At 48.9% G+C, this 16,311-nt stretch overlaps 1 protein-coding gene across 1 annotated transcript in view; it reads right to left on the bottom strand.

Moving 5' to 3' along the window:
- Positions 1-16,311, bottom strand: part of LOC119461848 (serine-protein kinase ATM) — a 754,892-nt gene that overhangs the window by 418,943 nt on the left and 319,638 nt on the right. Inside the window, exon 32 of the mRNA XM_037723219.2 lies at positions 4,295-4,421. Within this exon, the coding sequence (XP_037579147.2) occupies positions 4,295-4,421 (127 nt within the window). The remainder of the gene's footprint in view (positions 1-4,294; positions 4,422-16,311) is intronic.

The following is a 16,311-nucleotide window of genomic DNA, read 5'->3' as shown; positions in this document are numbered from 1 at the left end:
TGATTTAGCTTGCGGTATTCGGCACAGAAACATAGGCTACCATCCTTCTTCAACTACAGGCGATGCCCAGGGGCTCTTTGAAGGTTGAAATAAGTCGTCTTCGAGCATTCTAGTTACTTGCTCCTGTATCGCTTCACATTATTTTAGAGCCACACAACAAGGGTTCTGGTGAATTGGTCTGGCCGCGTCTTCAGTGATTATTCGGTGCTTGGTTAAGGGTGTGCGACCGACGTCTGATGCCGACGCAAAGCAGTCCTGCAACTCGGCTAGTAATGTGAGGAGTTTTAGTCGTTCTTCCTGCAGCAAGGTAGTGATGACAACAAGAACAGGAGCCGAACATCGGTAACACTGTCGAAATAGGCCACAGATGTGCCCTGGTTGACAAGGTGACGACGCTCCATAATGAAATTTGTCGGCAACAAATCCGTGTGCCCGTCAACGACGCTGACAATACCTTGTGCAACTGAAATACCGTGAGTAAATAACAGCTGCGTTATTTGGTCTGCAACTCCTTCACCGTCGAACTGCACATCACATGCCACAAAAACAAGGGTGCACGACCGAGGTGGGATGACAATGTTGTTACCACTCAGGTGTAGCGAGTTGTGTGGTGGTGCTAAGCAATCAACTGGATCAGAGTTATGGTAAAATTTTACCAAACGGTCTGGGATGTTGATGACCACGCCATATTACCTCAGAAAGTCCATTCAGATGATCAAGTCTTTACAGTACGTCGCGAGAATGACGAAAGTGGAGATGACAGATGCACTTCCTATGTTGAATCTCACCGTACATCGTCCTGCAGGCATCAGTAACTAACTGGCCGTCTGCAGTCCTTATCTGTCCACGGCATCTTTACTTTCTTGAGACGAATGATAAAGTCTTGACTTATTATGGAGAAGTTGGCACCCGTGTCGACCAGAGCTGTCACTAGCTGCCCGTCAACAAAAACAATCAGGTCCACACTTTTAACTTCGTCGGTGTTACAGCTCGTCGGCGTAATAGCGTCCTGCGGCAGAAGTAACGGGGGCTTTTTATCGTCATGAGAGCTTGCAACCTTACCCCCCGAGGACGCTGCCTTGAGTTGCCCCGGCATGGGCTGGGTGACCTCCTTCCCCTGAGGTCAGTGAAAGTGCGGCGTATTGGTGCAGGCGAATGTGGAGGAGACAGAGAGCGCAACCGATGGCCCATGTCGGTCTGGTGGTTCGGCATAGACTCTTTGTCAGTGGCTCGGCGATTGTCAAAATGAGAGCGTGCAGCTGTCGTCCCTTGAAAAGGAGCTTCACGGCGAAGCGAGCAGTCGTCGTTTGCACATTGACCATCAAACCATCCGCAAAGAGGGCGAAACGGTGTGTCGTGGCACCAGGAATGACGGGAAATGTGGCCAACACCACCACAGTTATAACAGAGTGGGCACCGATCTACAGTGTGCCATATGTCCATTTGTCGAAACTGTGGATGTCTCGGAGGCTCTTCCTGAGGTGACCAAGGTGCAGCGGTCGACGGCTGGCGGTACGGAGGTATCGACATAAAAGGTGGCGGACGTCGGACAGCGGCGGCGTAGTTCATGGGATGTGGTTCGGGATTAAAGTTGGGAGACGAGAACGCTTGCCTGATTTCGTCACGTACGACTTCGGTGACAGGCGCCACTGGCGGTTCCACTGTCGGGGTCGCGAGCTTATGAATTTCTTCACAATCTCCCGAATCAGATCCCACGGAGAGTTCCGTGTCGAAATCGTTGCTGTTGGACAAGCGATCGTACTGCCTGCATCGTTGATGAAGCACACGCTCGAATGCAGTAGCTTCCTTGATAAAATCAGCCATGGTACTTGGTGGGTTGCGCACCAGTCTGGCAAACGACTGCTCTTTCACGCTGCACATGAGGTAGCGTAACTGCTTATCATCTGTCATGTTTGGGTCGGCCCTATGATACAGACGGGCCATGCCCTCGGCGAACATTGCGACAGTTTCGGTGGGTTTCTGAACCCATAACTCAATTAGCTGCTGGGCACGGTCCCGTCAGTCAAAACACGCAAAGGTGTCAAGGAGCTGCTGGCGGAAGTCACTCCACATCGATAGACTGGCTTCTCGGTTTTCGTACCACGTACGAGCGCTATCGCCAAGAGCAAAATAGACATAGGTGAGCTTTTGTTTCGAACTCCACTCATTGATCTTGGAGATGTGCTCAAACTGGTCAAGCCAGTCTTTGACGTCTTCAAAGGTGCCACCATGAAAGCGATCCAGAACCCGTGGATCAAGGAGGGTTACCTGTGGCAGGCTAGACGAACGGATGCTTTCAGGATCCTGTGGCGGGCTGGCGTCGGCCATGGGCGGCGATGAGTAGCGTGTGGACTAAGGTTCCTGCCCGGAGGTGAGCTCCGGAGCAAAACTTTGGAACCGACAACTGAAACGATGCACAGGCGTTGCAATGGGTGACAGAGTGTCCGGGCTAAATGAACGCTCCCAGGAGGAGTCCAGGGCATCGGGTTGCCATACCCAGCAGCTCCACCAGTGTCACGGTGGAACGAAAATAAGAGAAGAGGGCACATATAACAAAAACAGCTTGTTTTTGTAGTTGAGCATAGAGACGTCTTCTTCGTCTTCTAATCTCCGCTAGGCCGACGCACGAGACCAAGCCTACAAAAGCTCCCAACGTCCTCCTCGTTGTCTACATAGAAGAGACGTGGCAGTACCAAGTGCTGTTCCCAGAGAGAAGACCCGCGCTCCCGGCGCGAGTAGCCAACAGCGGCTCTGCCACAATGCGAGCACCGCCACTGCAAACCATCACGAGTGGGGTGCCACCACCGACAACCGTCGCAAGTGGAACAGGGAGAGGCATATGGATAACAGAACAGGTGAACGCCAATGCAAAAGCACGGGGCCTATGTCAATCCCACAATGTCTTGTGTTCGTGAGGGAGCTCCATACTGGCACACATACTTCTTTATCTGTATACAATGACCGCATTTCACCAGCTAACAAATGTTAAAAGTTATCACTCAGCACAAGATGTGCCTTTCTGTACTGGAAGTTTCTTTTATGTTATTGATGGTTCTATCTGTTTAAGTTGTTGCCAAGCCTCACGTAATCTAATTCCGTGCATGACGGGAATGCTGGTGCAGTGCATTCTAGAACTTACGCGAGCACCAGCTATTATGCTGGATGGTTCATTGTGCCATGTATAAATAGCTGATGCGTCTGATCGGCAGATCAAATTTTTGACGATCGCCGACTTTGGTTGCCACGCTCATTGTGCTTCGAGTGTTACTTGTTTTGCTGGGCACAAGTTCGCCCAGTAAAGAGTAAATTTGTCACTCATAGTTTTGACACTGCATCTCTTTTCACCATCACTACATGACAATATATGTACGGCAAGAGCGGGTCAGGCCTTTCGGCTCGGTACTCGAACGTGTGTTGGATCTATCGCCGCATGCCGTCTTACTGCGTTGTGAAGCCCCCTTTTGGGGCGATTTACATACACTGTGCGGGGAGACGCAGAGTGAGCCCACATAGCCACTTTGCAACTACATTAAAACAAAGATTGCGGATGCAGCCAGTGTTGCCAGATGACTATGCATTCTAAATATAACCCATATTTGAGAATTGAAAGAACGAAAGTCTTGGCACATATAAATGTATCGGCACTGGCCAGGACCTTTGTTTGGGACTGAAATGAAAAACCGGGAAAACCAGAGTTGAAATAACGGAAGTCTACCAAACTTTATTTCAAGAAAACCCCGAATACTGTAAGCACTGCTGGTGAAACTGAAATGTGGTGGTGCAGAACACAATTATTTGGAAATGCCTTGGAATTTCATTTATTACACCACACATAACACTACCGGCCCGTGGTCATGATAGTGCAGCAATCTTGGCTCAGTGCAAGGCCTGCAATATGTTGCAAATATCGTGGAAGTCATTGCAAAACGAACTAAACAAATTTTAATTGTAAGCTAGCAATAAAGTTCCTGACAATTATCTGATGAAGCAGGCAAATATGGTATACATTGTAATATCAAAGAGCGATTTGCCTTGATAGAAAAAAAGGAAAAAGTTTCCAAACAAGTTTCCTGGGCACCAAAGGAAGATCTCTCAGATAGGACTGAAGGTCAACGATTTGCTCCCCCACATGTCCTGTAGTATCAAAACTGGCCATGTTTCCAAATCCTTATCAACATCCTCTGTTGGGGGATCCTTACCTCAGTGATCCAACCCTAACTAACCACAGCAATCAAAATCATGACAAAGATCACGACAGATCAATGCGCGACTGCACTGCAACAGAGGCCCTCACCCTGCATGTCCATCAGCAGGTCGGCACGACGCTCCTTCAGCAAACTGCCAAGTGCAACCAGCGTGCCAATGTCCTCATGACCACTGAGCAGGTCCTGCTTGAGTGATTGGGTGAACACGGCGAGCACCTGCACACAGATCTCCAGGGTTCGTACACAATATTTGGCTGGAAATTCAAGGACATTTCAAGGATTTCAAGGATGCAAAAAGGCAGAATTCAAGGAGTGTTAGCGTAATTTTATTTCCTCACATGACTTAGGAAAGGAGCCCTATTTTCGAATTAATTTCTCTTTCAAGAGCTGTTATCTCCGCTTCTTTTTCTTTGGCTGTTCGACGGAAACTTCGTCGCCTTTCGCCTTTCTGGTGGCTCTTCAAGGCAGATTCCCCCATCGTTGCAATGTCGACCGTCTTCTGACATAATGCGCACATTGCTCGATAAGGATCGCTTGGTTCCGGTCTCACCCAGTGACGATAGTCCGTATGTTGCAGCCACACAGGCTGAAACTTGCACTTCCCGCCTGGCATCTTGTCAAAGTAAACACACAACGCAAACGCGAACTTCACTGAAATGGCGCGCACGAGGCCGGCAAACGGCCCGACTATAGTACCTAAAAGACACATACTAGTGTGCCGAGAGCGGGTGTCGCGGTAGCACCGAGTGTGATGCCTGCCGCCGCCGTCCGCTTGGTGCACTGCACTTCGAGACTGTGCCGGACCATGCTGAGACATGGGCGGACTTCAGGCAAGACACGACGGGAGTCTCCCCATTTGCCCGGCGATCTGCCTCTTATGTTCTTGTCCCAATCCGCAATACGTTCGGGGTCTGCGGACGCGCTGGGTAATGAGATGAGCCGTTTCTTTCCGCGTCTCTGGGAAACTTCCTGATGTTGCCCTTTAGTCAACACAGCTTGTTTTCATGGGCATTCGTAAGCGAAAGGGCCTTAAATATCAGCATGACTTGCGGAGGTACATCGTTAATTTCCTCTAGCGGAACAAATCCCACGGGATTTTCAAGGATTACAAGGAGCCCACGGGTATTCAAGTAGTTTCAAGGGCCCTTGAACTTATACTGTCAATATCAAGGATATTCAAGGATTTCAAGGGGCTGTGCGAACCCTGGATCTCAAGAGGGTGGTGGCCACAGCAAGCAGGAAAGAAACTGAATTCAAGCCAGAATTATACACACTTGGGGCGATGCCCAGAGTACAGCAACATAGCTGACAGAACCACATCTCCATTTGACAAGGTGCGACAGCAAAGTAGAATCTCAAGTTATTGAAGCTGAACACTGTGGTCAGGTTGAACGCTTCTTTAAATGTCATGTTCTAGCAATGCCCATAAAAAAGCATGTTGCCCATGAGCATCTTTATGCATCCTTAGAATGAACCCTTCATTTGGGCATGAATACGAAAATATGAGCATGAAATGGCATGTAGTCGAGCACGGGACGGTTGTGGGCAGAATTGATTTGCATTTCTTAACTCATTACTTACATCAATAAACAGATTCTGAACAAGGACATAGAATGACTGTACGAAAATTTTCTAGTATTGCATGGATGATTGCTATTTACCTGTACGATCACTCTGGCAATTGGCGAGTGAAAATTCTTCTAGTGTCTAATCTTCTACAATGCTGTTCTATGCTTACTACTACTGCTGTGCTCACAAAATTTTACTGTAAGACGTCTGGCAGACACTAAGATTTGGCTGGTTCTTGAAAACGAAGGACAAAGTGATGCTGCATGTTTTGGGTACAACAAAGTGAGCATCACATTCTGGAGGTGCACCCACTGCAGCCAGAACAAAACAATGAGCGCAAAAGAAGACACTTTACATATAACACAATGTACTTCCCACAATATACAATCTGGTGCATTGCAGACTGGAAAGATACATGGCCATGCATAAGCACTTTCTCACATCTTTTCGCAGCAAGGGACAACCCAATAGGTTAAGCGCAAAGTAAACAACCACACATGCAACAGAACAAAATGATAACTGTTTATTCGCATTACACAGGCCTCGAATAAGACACAACAGGCTCTTTTCGTTTTATTTACTCTTCCCCACCACTAGATCACATACTGTGCTATCAAATCGGGAATGCAGAAAAGAGAGTGCCCCATGCATATTACAAATTCCAAAACACCAAGATTTCCAAATGATAATGTAGAGGCATCACTGACTAGTACACTGCTTTTCTGCTTAATAATAAAATAGGCCTCTAATCATGGACATGCAACAAAATTCTTATGCAATGCCTCAAAACAAGTGCACCGTCCTTTTTTAGACTAAGCGCACATTCTAGAGCACAATTGTTCACGCAGCACCAACATACTGAACACAATTGTTCACGCAACATCACCGTAACTCTTGCCACATTTTGGGGGTATTTTGTACACAATAAAAGTTGTGTACGAAATACCTTTGATGTGCGGCAAAACACCTGCTACTGTATAACTATGCTTCTCTGCTCACTCCTCGAAAACAGTGAAAAACTCTGTTTTCAGCTCTTCTTAAAGGGAACTGATGTTTATGGATCCCGTTTTTTATGGCGCAATGAAAAGCTCACTCATCGAAGGCGAAGGCAGCGCCACTTTTCTGCTCACTACAAACGAAGGCTTATCTGCACATTGTAAGTTAGAAAAAACTTATAATAGACAGAATCTAACTGCATTTCAATATTATTAAAAAGACCAGGAACCGCGTACACTAGTAGAAGGTCACGTGGTAGACCTCATAAGTGTGTCCGTGTTTTTGCCGCGTGGGGCGCCAAAGGTCATTTTTCGCGACTTTTAGTGAAGAATTAAAAATACAAATCCACGTTAATGAGAAAAACAGGGCCCGTTCTAGCCAATACGATAGACAATCTTTCCATTAGTGGGGTTATCTCAATTTATGTTCTGAGCGGTTGTCTGTCCCTTTAAGTTGTGTCTGCATCGTGTGCCGTACAGCTTTGAGAACGAAGCCAGAGAATTGAATGACATTTATTTCGCAATAAAGTAGGAAGGATGACCAGGTGAAAAAGCTGAAAGATGCAGCTTCAGGGGAACCTAGCCTCATACGCAAGGCAGCTTCATAGCTGGTTGACCGAAAGCACCCATTTTACATAATGCTGTTGAGAAGAAATCATACTTGAAGACACAAAAACCAAGAACAGATTACATTAATAATGATCGTGGAAAGATTTAACGAAGCTTTTTCAAAAAAAAAAGAACATGAACTTGTCACAGCAACAGAACCCATCATAGAATACAGTTAACCCTCGATATAATGAAGTTATTAAAATCAGCAATTTGCTTCGTTATATCGCAAATTTTGCTGTATTGAAATTTGGCCTTTTATGCAAATAAGTAGAGCCACCAAACGATTTTTTTCGCACAAAAAGGGGCTGCAAAATTTTCTGCATTATTGGGCAATTGAGAAACGCAAACTTGAATAAGAAAAATATTCATTTTGTTGAATTTGGGAGTTAGCAAAGAATGATACGGTTTTATACCACGTCAATGATATCTTCACATCAGCGGTACGAATTGAGTGAAGCGAGCTACGCTTTAGCGTACACTCCGCCTCCACGTCGCCCGTACTGGGACGACGCTATCATGAAAAGCACCGGCAGCGGGGAGCGAAGGCTTCATCTGCCTCTCGCTTCAACGGGTTTCCGAAACTCAAGATTGCGCAGCCTCCAGTACTAAACATGCGGGAAAACAGCTTAGACGATGCCACACCGTCTTGGCACGCCCACTCTTTGCAAGATTACTTCTAAAGCAGGGTGCGAGGCTGCGTGCGCTTGATCGCACTATTGCTATGTCGCTACCCCTCTTTCCCTTTGCTCGTGTGGGAAGGTGGCACTCGTGAATCCACCATCTTTCTTGTCTCGCCCTCGCACGCTTTCACTCGCACCTGAAGCACACAGTGCACAAAGCGAGATAGGATCTTATCGCATTCATAGAGCATGACGCGGCTGCACTATGGCAGTCACTCTTGTCGCGCGATTTGAGAGGTGCATTTGCTATCAGCTGCTTGTAATTAAATCATTTGATCCTGTGCGTCTGCGGAAGTTTTATTTATTGTCTTGGTATTCCTTTGCATCACTAGTGAAATTTCGTTATATTGCAATTGCGTATAAACACACTTTGTTATATTGAGGTTCTAAATACATGGTGTTCTATGAACAATATATAATGAAAAGTTAAGTACTTCGTTATATTGAGATTTTCGTTATATTGAACTTTGTTATATCGAGATTTATTCGCATTTCGTGTAGCTTTTCTAAAGGCAGAACAGATACATTGACACCATTGTGGTGACTGTCACGTGTGGCACCAATCTCGAGGGCATGCAGGTGTTAGATGGGGGTGGAAAACAATTGGCAACACATCAAACATGATTTAATGCAACAAACACAGAAAACCCAACTAAAAGATAACTGCAAATAATAAACAAATTAAATGTAACATATATACGCGGCTCTCAGCCGTATACGAAACCAGTAGCTAAATAGGCTGTCCTTTAATTCAGTCTTAGCCCTACACTCCTCAGTCGGACAACACTAGCCTATTGGGCTACGTCATTGTTTGAGTAGAATGTTGTCACAATTGACGCTGACTCCTGCGGATCCTCATCCAAAGTCGTGTCGCATCCCTTTCGGAGTCGTTGCTCCCGGCAATCTTGACGATGTCGTGGCCTTGGAAGACGCCTTTAACCCGGTTGTAGATGCTGACGTGGCAGGGAGGCCCGACGGACTAGGCCTATCGACGTTCTCGGCCGTTGCTTCCGTCTAGCTCTGTTCTCCAGTGCCGATGTGGTGTTCCGGGGTTCATCGAACGTGCTGGTCTGCCGATGAAGGGGGATCCTCTCTGAAGTGCCCGGCCTGCCGCGTGATGCTGCAGCTGGTTCAAGTAGCCTCACTCGAATGTCTCCAAGGTCGACGGCTGCACCTCGGACTGCGCGCATCACGGACTTGGCCGGACCCCCAAGTCTCCCGTCGCCAGAACGTAGCTGACGATGCGACCTTCTCAGCCCAGAGCCAGGTTGATAATGCCCGCTCAGCCTCGCTTCTGCCTCGACCACACCTCGGGTCACGCGCCTCGCACGCTCGTGCCGTTTGGAATGCTTGGTTCACTTCATCGTCTTCTTTTCTCACTGCAGGCGGCCTCTTACATGTGACAGTGACCGGAACCGCGGCCATAGCGCACGGCAATGAAGACACAGTAGCCGTGGTGAGGGGCGTAGGCACAGACTGCACAGGTCATGCGCTCTGCTTTTATTGTACATCGCGCGCCCCCTGGTGGTGTCAGTTACCACACTTCCTCTCCCCTTAACACAACAGATATATATTAACAGCATATACAGTTAAACCTGCTTATAACGAACCTCCATATAACGAATTCCTGGATATAACGAAGTTTTTCTATTCCCTGCCATTACTCCATAGAAGCACATGTATTTGAGACCTCTACGTAACAAAGTGGCAGCGGGAGACCCCCTCGATATAACAATTTTCCCTTCCGACAACCTAGAGATTTCGTCCAAAATTTTGTCATTTTTGCACGAGCAGCAACCGGAAGCACCTTCTCCGCCGCGACGGAATGCGAAGTGAGCGCACGTGTGCGTGCGTGCGTGTGTGATGCGGGCCTGCATCCCTCGACCCGGCGATCTTGCGGCCGCGGGCGTGACCTTTAACCCTCCCTTCATTCAAACCTGATCCTGCCGCTTGCTGCAGCTGGCCTAGCCCGCCAAGCCGGCACTCTCTCCTTTTCCAGTTGATGTTGCCGACGCGCTGGTACACGCTGTGACACATCACACTCGATGAGCGCGGACACGCGCTGTCAAACGCTGGCGGCGTGTGGAAGCGCCGCTGGAGAAGCGAGAGAAGTTACCTTCGTGCTGTTGTCTATCGCTTCAACGCAAACTGAGCGCCGAGAACACACAGCACGCACAAAGCTACGAACCACCGACGCACCTACACTGCTAGACTCTGCCCCAACGCAGATCGCTTTCAAGATACGGCTGGCATGACTGCGCGCCGCGCCGCAGTACGCAGTTGATCCCAGAGTATAGTACAACGCCGCCCCGCTATCCCTCCCCCCTCACTCGCTGGCTGGTGCCTCCAGCGCAACAGAAGAAGGTGCGCTTCCTCCCTACTTTTCTTGCGCGCGCGAGATTAGACGCGGTCATCGGCTCTCCTCGCACGTTTTCATTCGCACATACAGCATACGGCGCGCGCGACTGCATTATCGCCCTTGGAGTTTATACGGGATATCTATGAGCCAAAACCAATTTTAGGGCCACAATGCGTCACGGACACCATCTTTATGTAGCAAATACGAATCTCAAGGGCCATACTTTTTCTGGCGGAAATCGAAAATACGTCATAGTTGTCGCCCCCGGCACTTTGGGTGGCCAATGCCATCGTCAAGCCACCAAGCCAAGCAACATGAAAAGTCAGAATGGCCGCTCGGGCAGGCGCGGGGTGGCAGTTCGCAACGAATGATGCGGGAACGGTCCCACAGTTGCGACGTAACAGCGGGGTTACCAATGCATTGGGTTCTATGGGAGCTGTGCCGGGACCGGCCGAAAACGAACAGCCGGGAAAACGCAGCCCCCGGGAACGTAACAGCGGGGTTCTACTGTAACACTATACGACGCTACAACGCCATCGTGTTGCTCGCTCATCGTTTCCGATGCCTCGCGCTTGTGCGAAACGACACGCGTCCACGCATCCGGTACCTGGTGTGACAGTCCAAGGATGAGTGCTTCGATGAAAACGGGAAACGGGTGCGCGTTACAATTGAGGGCGCGTTAGAATCGAGTAAATACGAAGAGCGTTTCTTTTTCGAATTTTCGTGCCAAACCTGCATATAACGAAATCCTCTTTATAACGAACTTTTTCGGGAGTTTCTCAATTTCGTTATAACCAGGTTTAACTGTAAGTAGTTACAGTTCAAGGAGAAAACCGAAACACCCGACAGCGTTCCCTAGTGCTCCGACGAAGCGGAGGTGTGGAAGGAGGCGGGGAGCAATCGGTGAATGTTGATGTTGTGGTGTCACTGGCCTCCAATTGATAGGGCTCGCCGGATGGCAGTAGTTGACTCTCCAAGCTTGTCGCTGCTTCGGGTAAACCACTGTCAGTTGCACCTCCGGTCAAATGTGGTTCCGAGCGTGCGGTTATTATTTTAATTCTTACGTGTGAAAAAGTCGTAGTTTCGCCCGACAGCCGAAGTATCGATTGCGATAGCAAACTATAGTAGACAGCTATACGAAGTGTAAGAATAGTAGTTTTATCGTCCATATAAACTTGTACACATTTGCTTATTAACTACAGTTAAACCTGCTTGTAACGAACGTCTATATAACAAATTCCTGAATATAACGAAGTTTGTCTATTCCCCACCGTTACTCCATAGACACACATGTATTTGACACCTCTACGTAACGAAGTGGCAGTGGGAGACCCCCTCGAAATAACGAATTTCCCCCGCCGACAACCTATAGATTTTGCTCCAAATTTCGTCATTTTTGCGCGAGCAGCAACCGGAAGCACCTTCTATGCCATGACGGAATGCGAAGCGGCGGCCCCTTCAAATTTCCGTCCCCAGAGATACTGCCTGAACTTTGTGACACCAAACACTAGACCGAGTGCCTCTTTATGCGATTGACTGTAATTCTTCTCAGTGGCCGTGAGGCTTCTTGATGCAAAGGCTATCTGTCGCTCTTCTCCAGTAGGAGAAGGCTCTCTCTGTGCAAGGACTGCCCCCAGGTCATGAGGGGAAGCATCAGTGATCAACACCGTGGCTTTGGAGGGGTCATAATGGGCCAAGACACGGGCGGATGCGAGCAGCTCCTTGCTTTTCGTGAATGCACATTGCTCAAATGCCGTCCAGCGCCACTTTGTTCCAGTGGTAAGCAAGCCGTTCAATGGCTGCAGTACATCTGACAGGTTGGGGAGAAACTTTCTATAGAAATTCACCAAACCCAAATAGCCTTGCAAATCTTTCGCATCCCTACTGCTTCATTCTTGGCGGGATCTGGATGTAGCCCGGCTGCACTTATTATGTGGCCCAAGTACTGGACCTCAGGCAACAAAAACTTGCATTTTGCAAGTTTCAGCTTCAAGCCGACCTCTTGCAAGCGCTCTAGTACCTTGCAGATGTTTGCCCAATGTTCGTCGTCATTAGCGCCTGTTACCATGATGTCACCGAAGTAAACTGCTACATGATCAAGACCTCCCAGGAGGTTTTCCATTTCTCATTGAAATATGGCTGGGGCGGAAGCAACCCCGAATGGCAGTCTCGTGTATTGAAACAAGCCCTTGGGGGTATTTACAGTGACGAACTCCTGTGACTGTTCTTCCAGCTCGATCAGCTGGTAGGCGTCCTTTAGGTCTAGCATTGTGAACCTTACTCCTCCCTGGAGCTTTGTGAGCAATTCCTCTAAGCTTGGCACGGGATACGTTTCCACGAGTGCTATGGGATTTGCAGTCATCTTGAAGTCACCGCGTATACGCAACTGCCCCTCTTGTTTTAGCACCGGAACGGCAGGTGCTGCCCATCTGGCAGTCTTCACTGGTTGGACCACGCCTTGGTGGAGCAGTCTCTACAACGACTCCTCAAACTTGTCTTTCAAAGCAAAGGGCCTTAACCGGACGGAACGTGCCTAACCCTCTGAAAACACCTCTTGAAGACGGTCCACAGCTTCTTCTGCAGACGACACGGACAAAATAGATTCCGGCTTTCCGATTCCCAACTGGAATTCCTTCATCCAGCTCCTACCAAACAGTGCTGGGCACTGCCCCTTTACCACAAACAGAGGTAGCCGTCTCTCCTCCTGCCCAAGCTTTACGGTGGCTGCAAACTTCCCGGCGACTGGTCGCGTGTCTCTGCAAAAACTCCTCAGCTGTACGTCAGATCGTTCACAGGCGGCCGATGGAAACAGTTGTGTGAACTTTGTTTCACTTATGGTTGAGACACTGGCGCCTGTATCAATTTCCATCTCTAGTGGCACGCCGTTAATGATAACCGCAATGCGCATAGCACCGACCTGGCCACCTGAAGAGCCCAAAGGTCGTACGCTTCCGGCGTTTCACTCGCTCTGGTTGCCCCAAGCACTTCATCCACGGTGTTCACGAGCCTCGAATCTGCGCGCCGCGCCTGTGTGTCTACTAACTCGCTATCACTTTTGCACACTCTTGCCAGATGCCCTTGCTGCCTGCATTTGTAGCAAACTGAGATGACGTGTTGGCAATGGCGCGCTTGGTACCACTGCAGCGGAAACACCCGCGTTCGCGACGGCCAGGTTGCACTACGTTTGTTGCCACCATGGCAGTTTTGACTATCAACTGGGCTGGCTTCGAATGTGGCGTTGGGTGAGCGCTTAGTGTACGGGAATCCTTGCGAGCAGCCTCGAACCGAACAAAACTGTTAAAATTATCGTCCGATGCCCCAAGAGGTCCACGTTGGGCAGCCAGATGTGGGGTCTCACACGCACTCTTGGGACAAAGGAACGCCAACACAGTAGTGCACACAAACAAAGGGGCATTTATTGCACCTTTCATACACTAATGTACACTAGCCGAATTACAACCAATAGAACAATCACATGGGCGCGCGACAAATCAAGGAAGTCCGACTCACCGCATCCCGATAGCGAGCGAATATGTTCACCCCATGCTATGACACCATCGCCTAGTCGTTCCCGTGTACAGTCACGCAAACGGTGGCGCGCTCGAACGATCCGTGTTCGTCCATACCGGTGTCCTGCTCTTAGCCTCGCGCGACGGTCGCGCGAAGCGGGCCGGCGCACGCGCGAAGCATTCGTGCGTGTTGGCCGCCGATCCCAAGCCCAAGAGGAACAGCCTTCTCGCTTTTGCGCCCGCCTAACCCCCCGCCGTCAGGTGGCGTTAGCAGCACAACACTCGCGCCATCTCTCGCAACGCGCCGCAACCACCACGACCGCCGCCGACACTTAGCCACGCGGTGAAGCCGGATTACAGGAGATGCATGAGAGTCGCGCATCCTCACAAAGGTCATCTACAGGCAAGCCCACGGCACACCAATGGGTGCCTCTGTCTCGGTGACCGCCGCAAATCTGATGATGGAGTGGCTGGAAAGTCCCGCGCTCACTTCTTTCACCCCAACACCAAGAATACCTCTAGGCTACGTTGATGATTGTTTTTGTGTAATCAAGTGCTGTGCTTTGGAAGCTTTCTCCACGCATCTAAGCAATAGAGCAGATTCCATTCAGTTCAAGGCGGAGATGGAGGCCGACCAGAAACTGCCATTTTTGGATGTGTTGGTGAAAAGGAGTAACGGGGCACTTTCTTTCAACATTTGCATAAAGCATACACACACTGGCCGGTGCCTGAACTTCATGTCTGCTCATCCTGACGCTCACAAGAGATCAGTAGTTGCCTCCCTGTTGGACCGTGCGAGCCACATTTGCACGAAACCTGAGGACCTAAATTCTGATGTGCAGACAATCCTCATTCGATGAGCAGTTCATGAATGTTGTGGAACACCATTTGTCCAATCCTTCCTAGTCTGCCAGTGGAAGAAACGCGCTCCCATTCTTTATGTGTCAGGGATAAGCGAGACCTTATCACGCATGCTGTGTAAGTATGACGTTTAGATGGCTCACGTTCCTGTGCACAAACTGAGGCACTCACTACTGAGTGGGAAGGACAAGCTGCCGAAAGAAGTCTTTCCTGGCGTTGTTTACAAGATCCCCTGCACGGACTGCGATTGCGTCTACATCGGGGAGACAGGCAATGCCAACATCATAACGATATGGATAAGAAACGAGTGGCATCAAATGCTTTGGAAGAGCACGCAGCAACGACTATGCACAATACTGACTGGGCAAACTCAAGTCTAATCATTGAGGAAAGAAACTGGAAGTCATGCCTGTACTTGAGCCCCTCGAAATACAGTCAACAGGATACACACCCAATCAAAACAAAGGAACCCTCCCCCCGTTTTACGCGTGGCGCTTGCATCACATACTACTTAAACGAGCACTTCAACCTTGTTTGCCCCATTGTGAACAAGGCTTCCGTATGGAAGCTGAAACGTCTAGCTTTTAAAGTTTTATTTGGTCGGTGTACACCTTTTTTGTCATGTTTTCATGTTTCATCCCGACCAGACAGGCTTCCGTCAAACTTTCGATTAAGTTGGGTGCCAATAAGCCATCATCATCATCATGAGTGTGTAATAAGCTAGTGCACATGCACCAGTTGCAAGCTTCTAACAATGCCTCACAACTGAAGGCCCTCTGTAAACATTGTAAATGCACACCTCGGCTAGACAAGACCTTACGTGAAAACCAAAAACAAGAAAGGAAAGAGAAACATGGAAAGCTCTCGCTATCCAAAAAGAAAGAGACTATAGTATAGGCACTCCCTCTATCCTGCTCACAGAAGAAATGAAGTTTGCAGGACGGAATGGGTGTAATTTAACTCTATGGTTACATGGCATCTCAGTGTCCTCCCCCTTTTTCACTTTTTATATTATAAAGAGTTGGTAGTTTGCAGCTTCATCCGTCTGTGTCCTTCTTCGACTCAGTACAACGTAGTCATGTCATGAATGTGCACCAACTAGCCCCTTTCATTGCTTTACTAGTGCATGTTTTAATGCGAGAGCATCACTTGGCTCATTCTGTGACCTTGCCACCACCAGAAAGCTGTGGCAGGAAAATGGCACACAAATTACGTCATCTTCATCTAACGCTCCGTAGCAGAGCGCGCAAACCACTGTGGCACCGTTGCATTGCACGACCGTTGCAACTGGCGACAGTGACGAATATCTTTGAGGCTGTACACGTGGTTGGGCTCTGCCTGGCACGCAATTCACTAGATGGAGTGGCGCCACTGCAGGCAGGTTCGTGCACAGGAATCTGCCTTCGGCTCTACGCTGCGCCACTTCCATGCTCGTCGTATAAGACTGCAATCAGGACGCACGTTCAACGTCAGCGTTCACCGGCGTGATGAGTGCTGATCTCAACTTAAGACTCACTTCTC

This window comes from Dermacentor silvarum, chromosome 8 (genome assembly GCF_013339745.2).
Source record: "Dermacentor silvarum isolate Dsil-2018 chromosome 8, BIME_Dsil_1.4, whole genome shotgun sequence".
Classification (NCBI taxonomy): Eukaryota; Metazoa; Arthropoda; class Arachnida; order Ixodida; family Ixodidae; genus Dermacentor; species Dermacentor silvarum.
Note: the sequence above shows the minus strand (reverse complement) of the source record. Positions and strands in the feature narration are given on the sequence as shown.